Source organism: Bemisia tabaci, chromosome 2 (assembly GCF_918797505.1).
Source record: "Bemisia tabaci chromosome 2, PGI_BMITA_v3".
Lineage (NCBI taxonomy): Eukaryota > Metazoa > Arthropoda > Insecta > Hemiptera > Aleyrodidae > Bemisia > Bemisia tabaci.
Window position 1 is genome coordinate 38,811,935 of NC_092794.1, and position 20,035 is coordinate 38,831,969.

General features: G+C 40.5%; 2 protein-coding genes across 4 annotated transcripts in view; one reads left to right on the forward strand and one right to left on the reverse strand.

The window, feature by feature from the left end:
* The window catches only part of LOC109038018 (tRNA (cytidine(32)/guanosine(34)-2'-O)-methyltransferase), a 270,186-nt gene that overhangs the window by 148,757 nt on the left and 101,394 nt on the right, over positions 1-20,035 (forward strand). The window lies entirely within an intron of this gene.
* Positions 1-20,035, reverse strand: part of LOC109039410 (uncharacterized) — a 94,799-nt gene that overhangs the window by 16,180 nt on the left and 58,584 nt on the right. For all 3 annotated transcript variants that reach the window (XM_072297288.1, XM_072297286.1, XM_072297287.1), the window contains exon 3: positions 3,320-3,426. In XM_072297288.1, coding sequence (XP_072153389.1) covers positions 3,320-3,426 — 107 coding nt within the window. The remainder of the gene's footprint in view (positions 1-3,319; positions 3,427-20,035) is intronic.

The following is a 20,035-nucleotide window of genomic DNA, read 5'->3' on the forward strand; positions in this document are numbered from 1 at the left end:
TCGACAAAAGAGCCGTTGAATGTGTGTATCTAGGTAAAGCCAGTGGAGTGAAAGGCTATAGACCGTGCAGCATTCATGATAAGAAAATAAGAATTTCTAGGGATGCTAATTTTGAAGAAGACATTTTTCCGTACAAAATGTCTGTACCAACTCTAGTGACACAAAATGAGCCGAAAAATATTGTAATTTATGACTATGATAGTAACGAAAATGTTGATGATGATAGTGACCAAAATGTTGATGTAAGTCAGAATTTAACTTTTGAATATGTTGGTGTCAATGATGGAGATGTCAATTTAAATCAAAATGTAGCTCTTGAAAATATTGTTAATGATGTAAACCTTCAAATTGTCGATGTGAATGTAGACGAAAAACCGATTGTTAACCAGGAAGGTCCATGCAGATCAGAGAGAGAAAGGAAACCCAGGAACACAAGCGAGTGTTGCTTAAAAGCCGTTTGTTCTAAAAACCTGATTGAACCTAATACGGTCAACGAGGTATTTTTGAGAGAGGATAGGGACGAGTGCCTTGAAGCCATGAAAACTGAAATTGACGACTTAAAAAAAATTAAGACGTGGATAGTTGTTAAGAAACCAGAGAGAGCCAATATTGTAGGTTCGAAGTGGGTTTTTGCAATTAAGACAAATGTAGACGGATCGCTTAAACGAAAGGCTAGACTTGCCGCTCAAGGTCATACCCAAATTTACAGGATCGACTTTTGGGAAAGTTATAGTCCTGTCTTGCGTTGATCTTCTTTTTGCATACTGATTGCATTAGCAGCTGATCGAGGGTGAGGAGCCGATCATGTAAATATTGTAGGCGCTTATCTAAATAGCCCCCTTAAAGAGACTGTTTAGAGACTTCATCAATCCGGTAAAGACTGGTTTGAAACGCTGATCGAAATACTATTAAGTCTTGGTTTTAAACAATGTATTTCAGATCCATGTATTTTTGAATCACGGACAGTAGGTATACGAAAAAAAGGTCTACTCAAAAAATGTCTACATTTTTTGGTCTACAGTCAAAATGTCTACAATCAAAAAGTCTACTTTTAGAATGCCTAAGAAAGTAAATGTCTACATAGAACGCGTCTATTAAAGGAAAATGAATTCACGATGATTCTTCTCCATAGATACAACTAAAGAAGTAACTGATGCGAGTCCATTCTACCTACGCCATTCAGAAGTTAGCTTTCTGAGTACGGACTTTTTTTTTTAAGACATTATTATTTGTAGACATTTTCGAAGTGGACTTTTTAGTTCCAGACATTGTAAATATAGACTAAAAAATGTAGACTTCCTGCTTGTGGACATTTTTGCTGTAGACCTTCTGTCTGCATACCGTATTTTTGAAAGTGAACATGTCATTATAAGAGTCTATGTTGATGATTTGGCCATTTGTGGAAAGCAACTACATGTTGACGAACTCAAAGTCAAGTTGTCTGAAAAATTGAATATTAAAGATTTGGGTCCAATTACAAATTTTGTCGGAATTAATGTAGAGAGACCATCTACTCATGTAATTAAATTACACCAAGAGCCTTACATTTAGGAAAATTTGAATAATTTTGTCTAATTCTAGAGGCTGTCTTACTCCTAGAGATCCTAATTGTAAATTAGAATATGATGACGAAGACCCTTTTGACCCCTCCCTGTACAAAAGAGCAGTAGGTCAACTACAATTTATCGCAACATGTACAAGACCTGATATAATTTTCGCAGTGAACCAAGCAAGTAACAATTGTAAAACTCCAACTACAGGACATTGGAATGAAGTGCGAAGATCATGCGCTATTTAAAACAAACATCCAATTATAGACTGACCTATGAAAAATGTAACCTAAGCCCTACCATTTATTCAGACTTTGATTTTTCAAATGATGTTAAGGATAGTTTATCCGTATCAGGATTTGTAATTGTCATGAGTAAAGGCGCAATAGCTTGAGAGTCTAAAAAGCAAGCTAGTATCGCCACCTCCACGACCGAAGCTGAATACAATGCCCTTTTCGAGACTAGCAAAGAAGTAATTTAGTTAAGAGAGTTTGCCTGTGAACTTAAAATTGATATCAGCACACCTAGTATCATTTACGGTGGGCAAATGAGATGTGTTCAAAGAATAAAGTCACAGAGCGCAATAAACACATCAGAGTGAAACAACATAAAATTAGAGAGTATATAACTGAAGGCGATATAAATGTTAAATTTATCAGCAGTGATGAAAATAGCGCCGATATGCTAACTAAGGCTGTAAGTGGCCCCAAAGTCATTTACTTATCTCAGAAGGCCGGATTAAATCCTATCACTGCATAATTTTGTAGCCGTCTTTGTTTAAATTTAAGAATGCCCTCCAAAAGATTTAAAATGGAGCTTAAGCAATTTAATTTTGTTGTTTAAAATTGTTTTTTTTTTAAAGGACCATTTACCTACGTTCTTTTTTTAGAAGTTTATTTTGTATTTTAAACTGAAGTTTCTTCAATAAGTTTAATAGAAATGTTGAAGGATTAAAATTCTTGACTTGTTTTTGACTTTAAGTTTATTTTTCTTTTATATTTGAATGTATTTTCTTTCATTTTTTCTTTGACGTTTCTTTTTGATGACACAAGTTGAAAAAACTATTATTTTTCTAATTTTTTTTCCTCTTTTGTCTAAACTTTTGTTTGGTGATTTTTTTTTAGAATATGAATGTAATTTTTTTTCTTTTCCTCTGTCGATCGACTCTACGAGGGGAGGTAATGTAACCCGTTTTTCCTAGTGTTGTGCATCTTCATGATGTTTTTACTTGTAGCTTGAATCTGCACAACAAGGGGAGGTGTTATAATGTATCATCTCTCCATATGTTTACCCTTCAACCTTATGGTTAGGCCACACTTCATACTGTTCCCCACTCCCTTAGCTGCTTGTTGATCTTATAGGTTATGTTCATCTCGTTCATCTTTTGCCGTGTCATGTAGTTATCTTTCATCTTAATAAAACTAACGTTTAATTAATCTCGCGACTTTTTAATGAGTTGATCCCTTCAGAATAACAGTCGACGGTGTAAGTCGGCAATCACATAACTCGGTTTGCAACGTTGCAGACTTCCTGTCATACTTCATTTTAAAAACGGAAAACTACTCAACGGCAATTCTTTCAAACTGCCGTGATGTTCCTTCTCTGTGCAAAGAAAATTCTGCATAAACTTCAAGGAATGATGTCAATTTGTTTTCCTTGAAAAAAATAATAAAGAGGCAGAGATTTTCAGACACCGCAAACGAGATACGTGATAGCGGACTTACGCCGTCCATGTGCTTGTTTCATGAATGCAAAAAGATTGTACTCACTCCGGGATGGAACAATGAGAGCAGAATAGTTTGTAGCATTTTGAACAATTTGACCCACAGTAATTGCACACTTTTGTGTCACAGAACGAGCACGCAGCTACGAAAATCTACAGAAAGAAAAAAATGAAAATTCGATGAGATCAAGTTATCACAAAAAGAGTAGAATGAAAATTCTATCACAAACTAGCTTCTGACAGACGTAGGTTTGCAGGTGAAATCAAGTTTCGAAATTCCTGACTTATCCCCAACTTTTTTGGAAAAAAAAAACTATAAAGAGTAATTAAAACTGAGGTGTAATTTGATAATTGTAATGCGATTTCAATCTTGCAGCGCCCAGTGCTCATTCAACAACTACAGAGCCAAATTTTGATCTCACTTCTCGGTTTAACCTCTTTCACTGACTTATGAATGATTTTGCCTTAAGCAGGTTTCCTGAAAGGAGGGAAAGGTCAGCAGCTTGAAGCAGAAAAAGCAGATAGAAGAGCAGATTGTTACAGCAACGTTTCTGCAACATTTTCTAGTGTAAGCATAAGAAGAATATTTAACACGTACGCACATGCTATTAATAGTCTTTTGACAGTTCAAAAACGGTGTTATATTGGACTGTTGAAATTCATCGATGTAGTACATGTCCTAAGTAGTATATAGATGGCGATTTGAGCACAATGATTTTGGCCAAATTGTGCAGAAAGATAGGAATTAAATAATGGGTTTCTGGGATGAGCATTGCACCACCTCGCAACAATGTAAAACAGGTAATTTTGAAAATTTGAGAGCATTGCATCTTGCTCCTTCAATCTGCGGGTTCTGCCGTAGTTTTGGAAATTTGGCAACATAGCAGTTAAGAAGAAATTGGACTGCATTTTGCAATTTGGAACTATAAATTCTGGCTGAACTGGTAAAACACTTACGTGCACAGGGAAACTAATGGCACGTACGTCGTTTTTAGACCGGGCTAGAATTTATAGTTCCAAATTGCAAAATGTAGTCCAATTAATGTTAGTAGGGTAAGCGGTATAGTATAATTGGACGTATTTCTACCAAACAGACCTATGTGGAGGTAAGAAATATGGGGTGTGCTCGTCGAAGCTGCATAAGAAGCAATGTGAAAGTGGGCGTGATTCCTTCTGAAGAATTGGAAAAGCGGGATGTTACATTCTATCAAACAGGCCTATGTGCCAACTGAATACGGCAGTCATGAGCCGCGGGCATGGCAAGAGAGCGTTGTGGACAGGGCTCATGAGTTAAAGCGCCCCGACGACGATCTTTCCCTCGCACCCCGGCTCGCAACGGCGTCATCATTACCGCTGACGTCACTGGCGCTTTAGTATTCTCATTCACTCTTACGCAAAGAGAACTAACGAGAACACCCCATATTTTTCACTTGCACATAGGTCTATTTGGTAGAAATACGTCCAATTGTGCATTAAAATATGAATTGTGAGAGTTGGCGGACTAGGCAGTGTTGTAAAATTGTGCATAGAAATAAAATTAAACTTGAAAATAAACGTTTTAAAAATGTATAATAAAAACAAATAAAAGTGACGGAGTTGTTGGTGAAAATGGATCACTAGACAAGGTACGAATTTAAGCATTCCGGTACATGTTTCTTAACCAAAATTTCACGTAGAACACGATTCGCGCAACGAAAATTACTGAAACCAACTCCTAACGAAGATATTAACCTTTTCATTTCACATTGGTTACGAGGAATTTGAACTGCCCGCTCACAAGAAACTCAAAGCTCTACGTGAGTCAAATCGCGCACGACAACGGTCTCAGCAAGTTTCTTAATCGAGCAATATTCATTTCCCACCATGTGTTGTTCGAACTATAGGCAATTTGCTATAGCTGAACCAAAGCGTCAAGATTGAGGTTGCCAGATTTTTACATCGCGCAGAGACTGTCATGATAACGTTTAGCGCGCGATGTGAATCACGTAGAGCATTGAGTTTTCATGAGCGGGTGGTTTGAATTCACGCATCAAGAATCATTAAATATCGTTGTGAGGAGTTGATTTCGATAATTTTCATTGTGCGCATCGTGCTCTACGTGAAATTTTGGTCACGGATCATATATCAGAGTGCTGAAATTCTTACCTTGTCTAGTGGTCCATTGCGCATTAAAATATGAGTTACGGGCGGGGTGTGATTTCCCCTTCAATCTGCGGGTTATGCAACAGAATTCACACCTCCAATTTGTAGTTCATGCGATTGTGTATATTACCCTTTTGTTATGGAATGGATTACTCAGTTGCGGAGGTGAGTTTCAGCGCACTTGGAGGTAAGTGTAACGGAACCTCGGACTTTGGGCATTAGTATTGGATACTTCACTTTTGGATTTGGATAATGGAATATTCAGATTGATGAATCAAAAAAATTTTGTTGATTATTTTGGAATGTTATAGTTATGTTGCAAAACGTCACCGTTAAAAAGCGGCAGCATTTAAAACGACAGCGTTTAAAAACATTGGTGTTTTAAAGATTAGCATTCGATCCTTTCTCCTTCTCCGAACTTTGAATGGACACTGAAGTCGTCGAGTTTCCGATTGTTTTTGTCATGAGATAACATGGTGAGACGGAACTTGCTAACGGACGTGTTATGTTCGATAAGATGAAAATGAATCAACGCACTTTACGGAATTATAGATTTATTCATAGTTACTCACGAACACGCCATTCCGGCTGCAGCTGATGATAGCTAACCGATAACAATTTTTGATAACCTTCAACTTACGCAAACGCACTATCCTCTCAGGTGTGGCATTACAGTGATTGCCAACCTGACTGCACTAATACTATATTTCATTATTACAACAGGACGATAGGGACTTCGAGTAAAGGAACCGAAAGGAACGAATGAGTGCTAGTAAGCTCCAGATGAATAGAAGAACATCCGTTAAGGTACGAGGTGCGCATTTGATTTCCAGATAGTTTGGACCCATCCGATGTTTGCTTCGGTTGAGTTTTCGACCGCTGTGGAAGTCACTCCGACGACGGCAGTCATGCGGGCACGTATAGCCGGGGGGTTGCGCCCTCTGGACCCCCGGTCACTCGCATGCGAGTAGTGGTCGTAAATTTGTTATCACTTTAGTATGAAGACTTCATAGAAAACGATATGAAATTTTCACTCCACAATTAACTTGTAGAATAATAATGAAGGGGCAAGAGATAGACTGTATCTTGAAATGGACGGTTCCCACTTAGCAGAAACAGCCAACGGCACGAGAAAGTGAGGAACCATCTTTCACGGTCGTCTGCACATCTAGTTTTTCTTCTTTTTAGAGGTCCCGCGCATTCACCACGGGAAGGAAGTGTATTTCCCGAAGTGGGATTTTTGTAGTCCTAAAATCGTACGTCTGTAAGTCATTGCGTAATCGATAGTTTTTTCCCAGATATTTCCTTTCCTTGGGCCACTGTGCGACGATCAGTTCGTCCAAAAACTTTCTTCACCTGACCCACTGTGCGACGCGCAGTTTGCTAAAATTATCCTTCCCCTGAACGACTGAGCGACGAAAAGCTTGTTCAAAAACTTCTTCCCCCTGACCCACTGTGCGACGATCAGCTTGTCCAAAAACTTTCTCCCCCGACCCACTGTGCAGCCCTGCTCCGGCCGGCTCCCCTCATGCCGCGCACCCCCGCCCAAAACTTTCAAAGCTCACCATTTTTAAACGGCTCAGCCGATTTAGCTCTAATTCAATACCAAATCAGTCCTAGGGGAGAACTACCACCCATTAAAAATGTCAGCTCAAAACAGTAATTTTCGCTTGAGTTATCGAGTGGATAAGATTTGACCTCCTCCCACTCTCGAGCTCCACTCCTCAAAACCTACTTCCTCAAATTTAATTTTTTTGTGTGCAGAATAGTAGTTCTAATGAGTCTCTACTGAATGCAAAAAAATTGGTCTATATATCTTTCAACGTAAGAAAGATATACCTACTCAAAAATCGACAAATCTTAAAAAGGCGGAAATGCATACACACACACACACCCTCCCTCACAAACACACACACACACACACACCCTCACACCCTCACACACACACACACACACACATATATATATATATATATATATATATATATATATATATATATATTTGAATGGCATATCTTTTAGAGATCTACGACCCGTGATCGGTGCTCTCTGCAAGGTCTCGGGTCTGGGTCCGACATCATGGGAGAATGCAATAGTGTATTTTCTTCGGAGAATACACTGAAAACAAAGTAATTGTGTCGCCAGACATCACGTCCTGCAATACGTCATCAATTGAAGCTGGATTCATGCTTATTTTATCAATTATATACTCAGAGAACAAAGGACAGGAAAAGAAATATTGGAACACAAAGGAAAAGAAAAGAAAGAGAAACGCAGGAGAGATTCAAGAAAAGCACAGTATAACAGAGAAAGAAATAAAGAAAAATAACAAAGAAAACGACTCCACTAGGGTAATCTGAGCTCAGCTGCGTGGGAGCATGAGCGAGATAAAATAAAAACACCGAGGAGATTTAAGAAAAACACAGCAGAGAACTAAGGAAAACACAGTAGAGAACTAAGGAAAATACAGTAAAGCAGAGAAAAAGTACAGTCAAATAAATAAAGAAAATTATTATCGAAGAAATTCCAATAATTCGGAAAATAATTCGCTGGCGTAATCTATGCGTAGCTGCGTGGGAGCATGAGCGAGATTTATCATCAACTGACCGCTGGCCGCTAGGTACCCTGGTACCTGGGTGGGCGAGCGACAATGCGTAAGCGGTCGCATGGTTCGATTGACAGAGGAGTGGGGAACGGTCAGAGACGTAAGGGAAAGGTTCAGGCAGAACCGTTCAGCACAGCGCAGCGTCAGTCACCGGGTGGGGAAGAGAGGCGGGTAGGGGACACTTCCCCTCGAGTGAAAGAGAAAAAGGTAGAATCGCTGAAAGTCTGAATCCTTCGAAGTTTACATTAATGATGATGATGATTTGCGAAATAGAGGTTTCCACACCGAAAGTGGCCTAGTTATTTTAGTTCCTTAGTATTAGTATCCCCGACCTCCAATCACTGCATGGTGCACGCGCCGGGCTTTGAGCAAGTCATCAAAAATCGATTCCGGTACCCCCCATCTGTTTTTTCCAAAAATGTATTTTGAAGGGTGTTAAATCAAGCTGTTCAGTGTTAAATCGAGCGGGGCTTCGCAAACAAAAAGGTGAGTCATAACATCAGTACATTAATAGTTACGTTGGTACTAAAAGGTATACTAGTCCTTTTCTTCACATGATCCCATGTACTTATGTAAAATTCAAATCATCCGAAGGCCGGTTGTTTTATGTACACCACACAAAATTACAGTGGATATCGGATATAACGACATCGGTTATAACGACATATCGGGCATAACGACGTAAACTGGTCGGTCCCGGCTGAAATCCCATTCATTCAATGTATTTATGTATCGGTTATAACGACATATCGGTCATAGCGACAGAGTTTTCGCGTCTCAACAGATGTGGTGATCGGTTATAACGACCTGAGCGACAGCAACAGAGGCCGAAGAAAGGAGGATCTCGTTTCCAGACGCCCTAGAAGCCATCACAACTGTTCAAAAATTCCTAATTTTGAACCCAGAATGGAACGATTCCACTTTATCACACTTTACGCTCGGCCCATAGAGCGTTACAAAAAGGGTACGCGAACACGATTGTGAAGCAAAAAGAAATCATGGACTATTATTCAAATTAGAAGTTTTATACTTCTTCGGTATTGCGCATATGTATTGCAAACATAATGTAGTGTGTAGTGCATGTATTCTCAATATTATAAAATACCTTCTTTTTACAAATTCAAGCAGAGTGTTTTAATTAAAATTAGTCCTAGAATAAAAAAATAAATGAATTAAATAAATATTCAATTCAAATAAAATTAGATAAAGCTAATAAACAAAGGTGTTACTGAAGAGATAATGAATCAGCAGCAAAATTCACCGGGCCCTGGAATCCCACCTACAGCACAGCCTTGTTTTCAGCTCTTCAACATAGGGTACGTGCGTGAAAATTCCACTATCGGTTATAACGACTATCGGCTATAACGACCGAATATGGCTGGTCCCTTCAAGGTCGTTATATCCGATATCCACTGTAATAGATTCTCTGCGTGTAGCTTTCCCTAAAAAATTTCCAAAAGGGGAATCCGTTTCTGAGCAACCAGTAGCGCACTACGCAAAGCAGCGAACTCAGGAGGAAGTCAACTCCTTGGAGTTATTCAAAGTCAAACCTACCGAGTGGATATCCTGTAAAAAAACTGGCAAAATAAGTAGCGTTTATCAAGGAACTACGCCCGCGGTACAATCCGAACTAGAAGAAAGAGGCTTTCATTGGTGCTTTTCGTCTCTGAATGACGAAAGAAAATTCTTGGTAAAATTAGAAGAAGAGAGAATTACATAAAACAATCAAAGTGAAGAAGAGGATTACGTAGAACCACCTTCCTATAAACCAGTAACCTTTCCTTTCCAGTAAAACCAGAGGACGTCTCAATCCCGAGCACACCAGAGATCGACGATCCCATCAGTTCTTTTTCAGGTTGGCATAATTTCACAGCAGAGCAGAATAAACTAATCAATTTGGATAACTCAATTAACACCGGTAAAAGTGAAGAGTCAATTGGCCGAACAACCGTACATCTCGAGAACAGTTACAATGGCCAAATTTTTTCACATATTTACAAAAACGATCTCATCATGAACAACCATAACGCACAAATAGCTGTATCTGGACAAAGACTAAGGCACGAAGACCCTCCGCAGTATTTTACAGGAGAAAATGAGTATAAAATTAGGACGCTATTTGACGACTACGAACATTAAATGAGAAATGAGACGGATCAGAATAGAAAAGGAACCTAAACCCCTAACCTAAGAACCTTTTTAAGAGGAAAAGCAAAAGATTTCTGGGGAGTCGAGAAAGACGAGTTTGCGGCCTTAGAAACGTACGACCAATATAAACAAAAACTTCTGGCAGCACATGGCTCGGAAGAAAAAGATTGGGGCGGCTTCATCGACAGAGTTCAGAAAGAGTCAGAGGACCCGTTAGATTACATTTTAGCCAAGAGAAGTATGAATTTGACGCATAACATTAACATGCCCGAACCCGACCTATGCAATTTAATAGTGAAAGGGTCAATTACTATTATAAATTGGCAGTGTGGATGCTTGACAATTCATCATTCACTAAATTAAAACAAAATTTGAGAAAAGCAAAGGAGTTGATTAAAAAACCCGGGAATATTAAAAATGGATCCATTAGCGAGGAGAGACAAGAAGAAAATGTAATTGCAGCGATACAGAGCCAAGGTAATCAAAATGGATTCTTCTCAAAATTAGAGAACAGGGTAAACCGCCTGGAGGGGGAAGTGACTACACTTTCGTCCAAAGTAGAGGCAGGATGCGAAATGTCATTGAATAAAGTAGAAAGATGGAAGATTTGCAAAATCCCATGAGAGTAATGAACAATGGTCTCCAAGGGTTTTTTCTGAACTCTGCAAGCTTTTTGTGCAGTTCCAAGCACAAAACTCTTTATTTTCCTCAACAAGCTGGGGGTTTCCAATCCCGAAACTCACTTAGATGCAATCATTGTGAACGACCAGGTCAAGAACAGCAAACATGTTGGTTGTTATACCCGCATTTACGTCCTAATCGTCGGGATGGACAAATCACAGAATACACGAATCAAAAATACTAATTTATTCCCGGCCGGAGCCCCCTCTAGGCCGGGAACAAAGAGTCGACAGAGTTGAAATGATTAACGCCGGAAAGAGAAAAAAGACTCCTGTAAGTGGGAAAGAGAAAATTTCAATTTTTTGTGACTTTAATGGGAAAAACATGAAAACAGACCCGAGTCAACTTTTGGGGAGCGAACAATTTGAAGTCCACCGCCAAGAAGGTCATAACCTTAAATTTCAAGACGTAGTGGCGAAAATTCGCGAGGCAGAAAAAGCGGACTCGCTCGGAGACGTCGTTATCTTCATGGGAGGGGCAAATAAATTAGAAGAGAATATCCATGAATTAGCAGAAAATATAAATTTCTCGTTTTTAAATGAACTCGGAAGTAGAAAATTGGTGATCGTGACGAGCATACCGAAGCAAGATCCGAGAAATGATGATAATATTCAATTCGTAAATAAAGCTACATTCATTACAAAAATATCATAAAAATCGCCATCTACCTCTAAATTCACTTGGGTATGAGGATTGGAAAACGGGGAAGCCCCCGAACGGAAATATGCTTTTATCTACGGGCTGCTATAAACTAGCTAATCTTCTTAAAAATTGTATTGACCTGTATTATGGCAAATCGGTAGGATGTGCTGTGGCTGGAAACAACGTGGTTAATAGCAACGGAATCGACGAAAAGGAGGTACGTCCGGATTATTCAGCGTGGCAAAAAATCAAACGTGAAATTTATGTGGAGCAAGCATTGTGTGAAGGTTTAGAATTGAATTTCATCGAGAGCTTGGATAATCCGCACCAAGAAAAATCCTCCATTTTTCGCGGCTTTGCTGAATGAGGGAAAAAAACCGACGACTACGTGATAAATGAGGTAACTCGGGCATTGGGTGACGCATACGAGTGTTTTCAAAACAACGACGAGCCTCATGAACTTGACCCAGGTCAAGACGCAGAAACCTAAAACTCGGGCAAGCGCTCGACCAAATAAACACTGAAACATCGCTCAACGTCGAAAGTTTTGAAAACCTGGGCATACATATCATTCAAAAACCATGTCCGGAACAACGTCGAGAAATGGAAACCGTCGTGCTTGAGTTTGAGGAGATGTTTTTGACAAAGGAAGAAAATTTTGGGTCTAATGCATCTTCGAGCAGTGTTTCAGATACTTCCATAGAAATTGGCACAAACGAAGGGAGTGTCGAGCCCGTTACGGAGCGTGGAGATCCCGACACGTTCAAGATTTGCAAATCTGAGGAGAAACCAGCCGCATGTGTGACTCAGGAAGGATATCTTCACAATATAAAAATATTCCCTAAGGAATTCGTAAGTTCCATTGTAAAAAATTGGTAAAAATAGTCATTTTGATCAGCGCAGCGATTTTCAAAACATTAACGCCGCCAGTCGCGAAGTTTACAAGTTCAAAAGAATGAGTGAAAAAAAGCGAAGCTGTATTACTGCGAGTTACACGGACGACGCCAAATACGAGCTCAACAAAAAAGTCTACTTGAGAATTAATGATTATTTCGATGGATCCAAGTTGCAGAATGATTCTTCTTGGAGGAGATTGCCTCCCAAGGACTGGAGATTTAGGAGGAAATTCGATCCTGGGGGATAGTATCAATCCAGGATTTTCGGTATCAAAATGTGTATCTTTCTTATCCTAATGACGATGATTTTTTTTTTCACATGACACGATGAAATGTTCTTTGATTTTCAGATTTTTTTTGTTTGTTTTGTATACAATCTTTTTAAGCGAGAATTTGCAGCGTTATAGAGAGTAAGGTACATTCTTCAGTGTTCGAAAAATTTTGAATTTTTTGGGCCGAGCAGACCACCTTATGGACATTTTTATGCATAGAATGTAACAAGCGCGACTAAAATAATTCCCCAGATTCAAATTATTCCTAGTTTAATTTTATACTACCCTTACCTCCACAGCCCTGGGGACGGATCGACTTTCAAATCGTCAGAAAACGTCTTAATTTTTAATAGTTCCTCCTCATACGTCATCCATTTCAAATTTCCAAAAAATTGATTTTAGTTTATATGGCGTTGATTCAAAATATCTAAATTTGTATAGGGTTTTTTTCCTACGGTTATAATTGTAGGTCGATTAAAAATCGTAACGGTCTCTACCGCGGCGGAGCGTTTCGCGAGCCCCGACAACAACAATAATTCTGCTCAACAATTCCATCATAATCGTTTTTGGGGTCCAAAATTTGTCGTTAAAGCTTAATAACTTTTGTATTATTCAACAACCTCAAAAAGGGTGGGCATTACGAGTAGAGCTGAGCATCTCCTACCCAAATATTATAGGGTTTTTGGGATTTACTGTTAGACTTAAGAAGCAGGAGAGCTAAATAGACAGCAAACCGTGCAGGCGAGCCCCATTGATTTTCTCCGTGTATATCTAGTTAGGCAGCAGCCACCCGTCGTTTTCAACTTTTTATTTTATTTTTTTTTTTTGGGAGGGGGGGGAGGGGTCGTCAACTTTTAGGGGAATTTTTCAGGATTGGGCCGGGCTGGCTACCGTCACCTAGAACGAGTCAGTTAAGTAATTTTTTTTTATTGTGTCTTTCGAAAGTAGTAAGTGACCGTAGCTTACAGTTTTCTTCCTAATTTTTGTTTTGATGACTGGAAACGGGAGAAAAGTTCATTTGAAAGTGCCAAAAATTAGGGTGGCCTAAAACGGAGTTTGAACCGCGCGCTCGTAGGTTTCGAATGTACACGTCACGATCAATATGGCGGCGGAAAGCGTAGTGGAAGAATACACGGCGGCGTCGCGTTGGCGGTGTGATTTGTTGGTCAATTGGAGGTTATGTGGGTTACTTTGTTTGAGATTCATATCCATTGTTCTTAATTCTCTGGGCTTTTCAATCAGATTGCTATACAGATGTATGTGGGATATGAAACATTCACACAAAACTTACTTAACCTCAAACGAGAAAGGGCTTTGCACTAGCGCACTGTTCGGTCTTTTGCAGAATAACGGTCTTTCTTTGCAAGCAAGGCCGGTCCTTGTTACGCACTCAGCGCACTCCTTGCCAGGACAACAAAGACTGCGGTCCGCTGCTGGTTGGTGCGCGCTGACTGCTGCGCGGTCGGCAGCCTCGGGCGGGATGTTTGAACGCGGAGGATCGAGCCCCATCACAAGGAGGAACCTCTCAGTGCTAGCTAATTTCAAAATAACGAGCAAAGGAAAAGAACAGCGGACGACTCACAAAGTCCAATCTTGGACAAATACACCCCGGAAGGAGAAGAAAACAGTATAGACAGTGTAATGGAGCACTTAAAGCAACGCATCTTTAGCCAAAGGATAAGAAAATACCAGAAAAGATCAAATCAGTTCTTTCACAACAGAAGCTTTGAAAGCAACTGCAAAAGCTTCTACAGGAACATCAAAGGTGACTTCTCTGACATCAGAGCAACCCCGCAGAAAGAAGAGGTGGAAGAGTTCTGGAAAGGAATCTACGAAGTATTTACTCGACACAACTCGGAGGCTGGATGGATCAAAGACTCAGAGGTCACGAAAGACACAATGGAATGGACAGATCCCGAAGCAGGTGAACTAACAACTACCAATAAAAACCTTGCAAACTGGAAAGCACCTGGTCCAGATAAGATACAAAGCTTTTGGTTAAAAAAAAATTCCTAGCATACGTGAGTACCTAACAGTCGAGTATAACAAGCTACTTAATGGGAAAGAATTCCCAACTAGGTTAGCCAAAGAGACTACATACCTGATAGCAAAAAAAAGAGATACTGCAAATCCTAAAAACTATAGGCCCATAACTTACCTCAACACACCGTACAAAACCTACACAGGCGCGTATGACCGGAAAAACCTACAAATATTTAGAAAATGCAAAACTAATCCTAATGGAGCAGAGAGGATGCCGCAAAGGAGCTAAGGGCTGCCCAGACCAAATCTTAATATGAAAAACCATCATCGACGATTGCAGGAAGAACAAGAGGAACCTATCGATCGCATGGCTGAACTACCAAACAGCCTTCGACAGTATGCCCTACAGCTGAATCAGCCGTGCACTGGAACTCATGGGAGTGCACCCACATATAGTAAAAGTAGTATGAAAATGGCGACTTGACCAGGTAAAAAATCCAACAGCGTTGCATGATGGTGCAGAAAAATACGAATTAAAATACAGCGTTGTATGGTAATTATTATTCAATATGGCAACGTTGTAAAAGGAAAAGTATTGCATGTTGCCCCTTCAATAATGGGGTTATGCAATAGTGTAATGTAGCCCCTTCAATCTGCGGTTTATGCAATGGTGTATTTTTCAAGATGGCGCAGCAGCGTTGCCGGACGAAGCACTTAAATAAGATTTATTTATTGGTGAAATTTTGCAACATCGCATTTTACAGTGTTGCAGATGGGGCGAGAAATTAGTTAATTTTTCGATACAATGTTGCCAGATTGTGCAAAAAATTCGGATTTTCGGACTTGTAAAAATTTTCGGTTTCGGAGGACCGTTTCTAACAGCATGGGCCTGGTATCGGATACTGTAGATTAGGGTCTGATCCGGGAAATTGAAAAATTTTCGGAAAATCACCCTCGTCCGGTCCGTTGCGGATCGATGCGATTCTTTTCCACTTTCGAAGATCGGAAAACTGTACTGACCAAATTTTAATACGACTTTTCGTTTCCGAGATTTCTGACTTGTAAAATTTTCGGCCTCGAAAGACCGTATTTTACAGTATGGGGCTGGTATCGGAGACTGGAAATTAGGGTCTGATTCGATAATTTTCATTTTTTAGTAGTGTGCGCTTGGAAATGCGTATCGGAACCTTGTGTTTTGCGATGAGCGACTGGGATTGGATATTGCAATATTCAGTTTGATGAATCAAAAAATTTTATTATTTTTTTTGTTGGATATTTACAGTTAAAGTTACAGTTTACGACAGTTCGCGTTTAGAAAACGCAAACGCGTTTAGAGAACGCAAACGCAAACGCGTTTAGAAAACGCAAACGCGTTTAGAAAACGTACACGTTCAGAAAACGTGCGCGTTCTAAAAACATGAGGGTTGTCAACCACAAACATCGATTCCTTCTCCTTCTCCGAACTTTCAATCGACTTTCCGATTGTTCTTCTCACGGGACATCCTGATGAAACGGAACTTGCAGTCGGATGAAAGGAACTTAGAGTACAGGTACGGAGCGGAGCAAATGAGCGCCAGTAAACTCAAGATGAATAGAAGAACGTCCGTCAAGGTAGAGGGTGCGCATTTGATTTCCGGACAGACCGGGCACATTGTGATGTTTGCTTCAGATGAGTTTTCCACCACCGTTGTGGAATGCACTCCAACAACAGCAATGATGATGGTGATGAGAATTATTTTATCAATCATGATTTATTCCTTGCGATACTGAGAGGAGAATGCATACTATTTATACGAAATCCTTACTATCGATTCAACTGTTGTGACTCGCGTCCACACCCGTGTTCACTAGTCGAGTAGCAGCAATTCGGTTTCTATATACAGTGGATATCGGATATAGCGACATCGGTTATAACGACATGTCGGGCATAACGACGTAAACTGGTCGGTCCCGGCTGAAATCCCATTCATTCAATGTATTCATGTATCGGTTATAACGACATCGCATATAACGACATATCGGTCATAGCGACGGAGTTTTCGCGTCTCAACAGATGTGGTGATCGGTTATAACGACCTGAGCGACAGCAACAGAGGCCGAAGAAAGGAGGATCTCGTTTCCAGACGCCCTAGAAGCCATCACAACTGTTCAAAAATTCCTAATTTTGAACCCAGAATGGAACGATTCCACTTTATCACACTTTACGCTCGGCCCATAGAGCGTTACAAAAAGGGTACGCGAACACGATTGTGAAGCAAAAAGAAATCATGGACTATTATTCAAATTAGAAGTTTTATACTTCTTCGGTATTGCGCATATGTATTGCAAACATAATGTAGTGTGTAGTGCATGTATTCTCAATATTATAAAATACCTTCTTTTTACAAATTCAAGCAGAGTGTTTTAATTAAAATTAGTCCTGGAATAAAAAAATAAATGAATTAAATAAATATTCAATTCAAATAAAATTAGATAAAGCTAATAAACAAAGGTGTTACTGAAGAGATAATGAATCAGCAGCAAAATTCACCGGGCCCTGGAATCCCACCTACAGCACAGCCTTGTTCTCAGCTCTTCAACATAGGGTACGTGCGTAAAAATTCCACTATCGGTTATAACGACTATCGGCTATAACGACCGAATATGGCTGGTCCCTTCAAAGTCGTTATATCCGATATCCACTGCATGATGAAATGAGATTTTTGTTGCACAAATGTGTTCGAGCCCAATTATAAAAACCAGTCATAAAGGAACGATAAAACGCGGGTTTGCCGCGCCATTCATATTTTAAAATTTCCAAAATCGCTTCTAGCGCGCGCACGCACTCGTAGTCACACACGTGGGTGCACCTGTGATGATTTGGGTCCACTTGTGAATACAATAACGCAACAAGTTGCGCGCTGAGACCGATTTCCAGCTCGTACGGTACTTCGAACAAACTCACAAATACGCATTCTTCAAAGCTCATTCGCTTAATCGCGTATTCGAACAATGGAAGGGCAGACATTTTATTTTTAGGTAATGTTTTATTAGCAGGAAGTTTTTCGACGGTCATAGAGCGTCCCGGACTTCTGGGGAGCGGAAGGATTAGGTCTTTTAGACCGTCTAACTGCGGTAAAACAAACGTGATGGTTTGCTTGCTACAACATCCGAACGGATTGAAGTTCCGCAACGTGTACTTGTACTCCAAGACACCGTTCCAACCCAAGAACGAAGAACTGCGACAGATATTCGACGGAATCGATGGTCTCGGATACAACGTCTATTCGGACACGGCCGAGATTGTTCCACCAAACGATGCCGCATCGGACTCGGTCTTTATTTTGGATGATGTCGCCTGTGACAAACAAAATGCGATGCGGGATTATTTTAGTATGGGAAGGCATAGCTCGGTCGATAGTTTCTACTTGTGTCAAACTTATTCTCGCAGACCGAAACAATTGATTCGCGATAACGCTAACCTGCTCGTAGTTTTCAAACAGGACAATACAAACTTGCGACACATCTACGACGATCACGTCAACACAGATTTCACGTTCGAAGATTTCAGACATATCTGCTCGGTGTGCAGGCAGGACAAGTACGGGTTTTTAGTCATCGATAAAGATAGTAATAAGAACGAGGGAAGGTACCGGAAAGGTTTCGATACCTATATTGTACAAGATGGATAACTTATCGTTGTCGACGATCGCTCAGAAATACGGTAGTATCGATAAAATCCGTCAAGATATCAAACGGAAGTTAAATACCATTCGCACCAGAGAGGCGGACGCTCAGGTGACGTTAAAGAAAGTTTTCAAACCGTTGACAGATCCGCTCGGAGCGTTGCAGAAAACTGTCTCGTCATCAACACCCGCACTTGTTGCTGCTCCTCAGGAAAAGAAAACCAAGATCGAACCTTCAAAATCGGAAATGAAAGATAAAACAATGTTTGTTGATAGTTTATTTGCTTCGTTCGGATCACCGAAAAATATGAACAATGATGATAATGATGATAACGACTCAAACGAGGAGGAGGATGATGATGTTGATGATGATGATGAATCGTTCCAAGACGCAACGGATAAAGAACAAACAACCGGTCGCACGGAAGACGACGACGTCGATTCTCGAGACACAATCACTGCCCCGAACGTACAATTCTACTTGGACTATCTGGAAAAACATCCGAAACAATCCGATCCCGCGTATGGTGTGCGGAAAGCGATCAACGGAAACTTTCTCATCGGGAACCGAACCATAAGTTTCGATTCGGACGGACGACTAATCTTGGACGGTAGCGATGAGGTGTTCGAACCGACACCCAGGTTCTTGGAGCTCCTTTTTCAGAAACATCCGCGTAATTACACAGCAGATGATCGCGCTAAATTCCAACGAGTAGTTACGCTCACCAATGCGCATCGGAGGGATCATCATCCACACGGTAGACCCAACTCGAACCGCAGTCAAAAATACCGCGATCTCATCAAACCTTTGTTCGCTACATCGACTCCGAGATCAACGAGGAAGTCATCGCGTAAAAAACTGAAGAAAGGCTCCGGTATCAAAATTCATCGTGCGAAACGGGAACTCGTCTATTGGGACGATCCGAACGAATTGGTCCAACGTCTCGTTTTACTTGTAGCTTCGAAACAAGCTGGTCACACCGATCACGATCGTGAAATTCTGAGTATCGTCGAGGAGCTTCGCGAAGCGGATTACATCCACTAAATATAGGATCCGCACAAAAATGAGTCACACCGACCGGTTTGGAAGATCGAAAGGGACTTACGTTCGCAACACGAAGCAAGGTCTCAAAGGAGACGGTTTCTTACTGGATCCCGACGGGAATTATCTCGTATCCAACAAACGGATCCGACAACTGCAAGATCCCGAAGAGGATACCGACGCCGTGAACAAACAATGGACAGACTCGAGGTGGACGGAAGCTATGAATTCGACACAGGTTTGTTTGGAGAAAATGGAAGAATACAAAAGTATCGCGCAACGACTCGAGACGAAATTATCACGACTGGAAAATAGGATCAGTCAACTAGAGGTTGTGAATCGAATGAAAGGAAAATAGTGTTGAGATGAGTCACACGGACGGTTTTGGCCGATCGAAATTCCGCCGCGGTCCAAAAGGTGACGGATTTTCACTGGATTCCGATGGAAATTATATCGTATCGAACAAACGGATTCGTCAAGTGCAAGATCCCGAAAGCGATGAGGATGCGGTGAACAAACAATGGTCCGAACGGAAGTGGAAGGAAGCCATGAAATTAGGTCAACACTGTCTGGAGCGTATCCATCAACTTCAACAATCTTACAATCGTCTGGTTAAAATAGTAGCATCGAAACAGCATTTGAATCGAGAGAGCGGACGACGACGACGACGTTGACGGTAATTATCA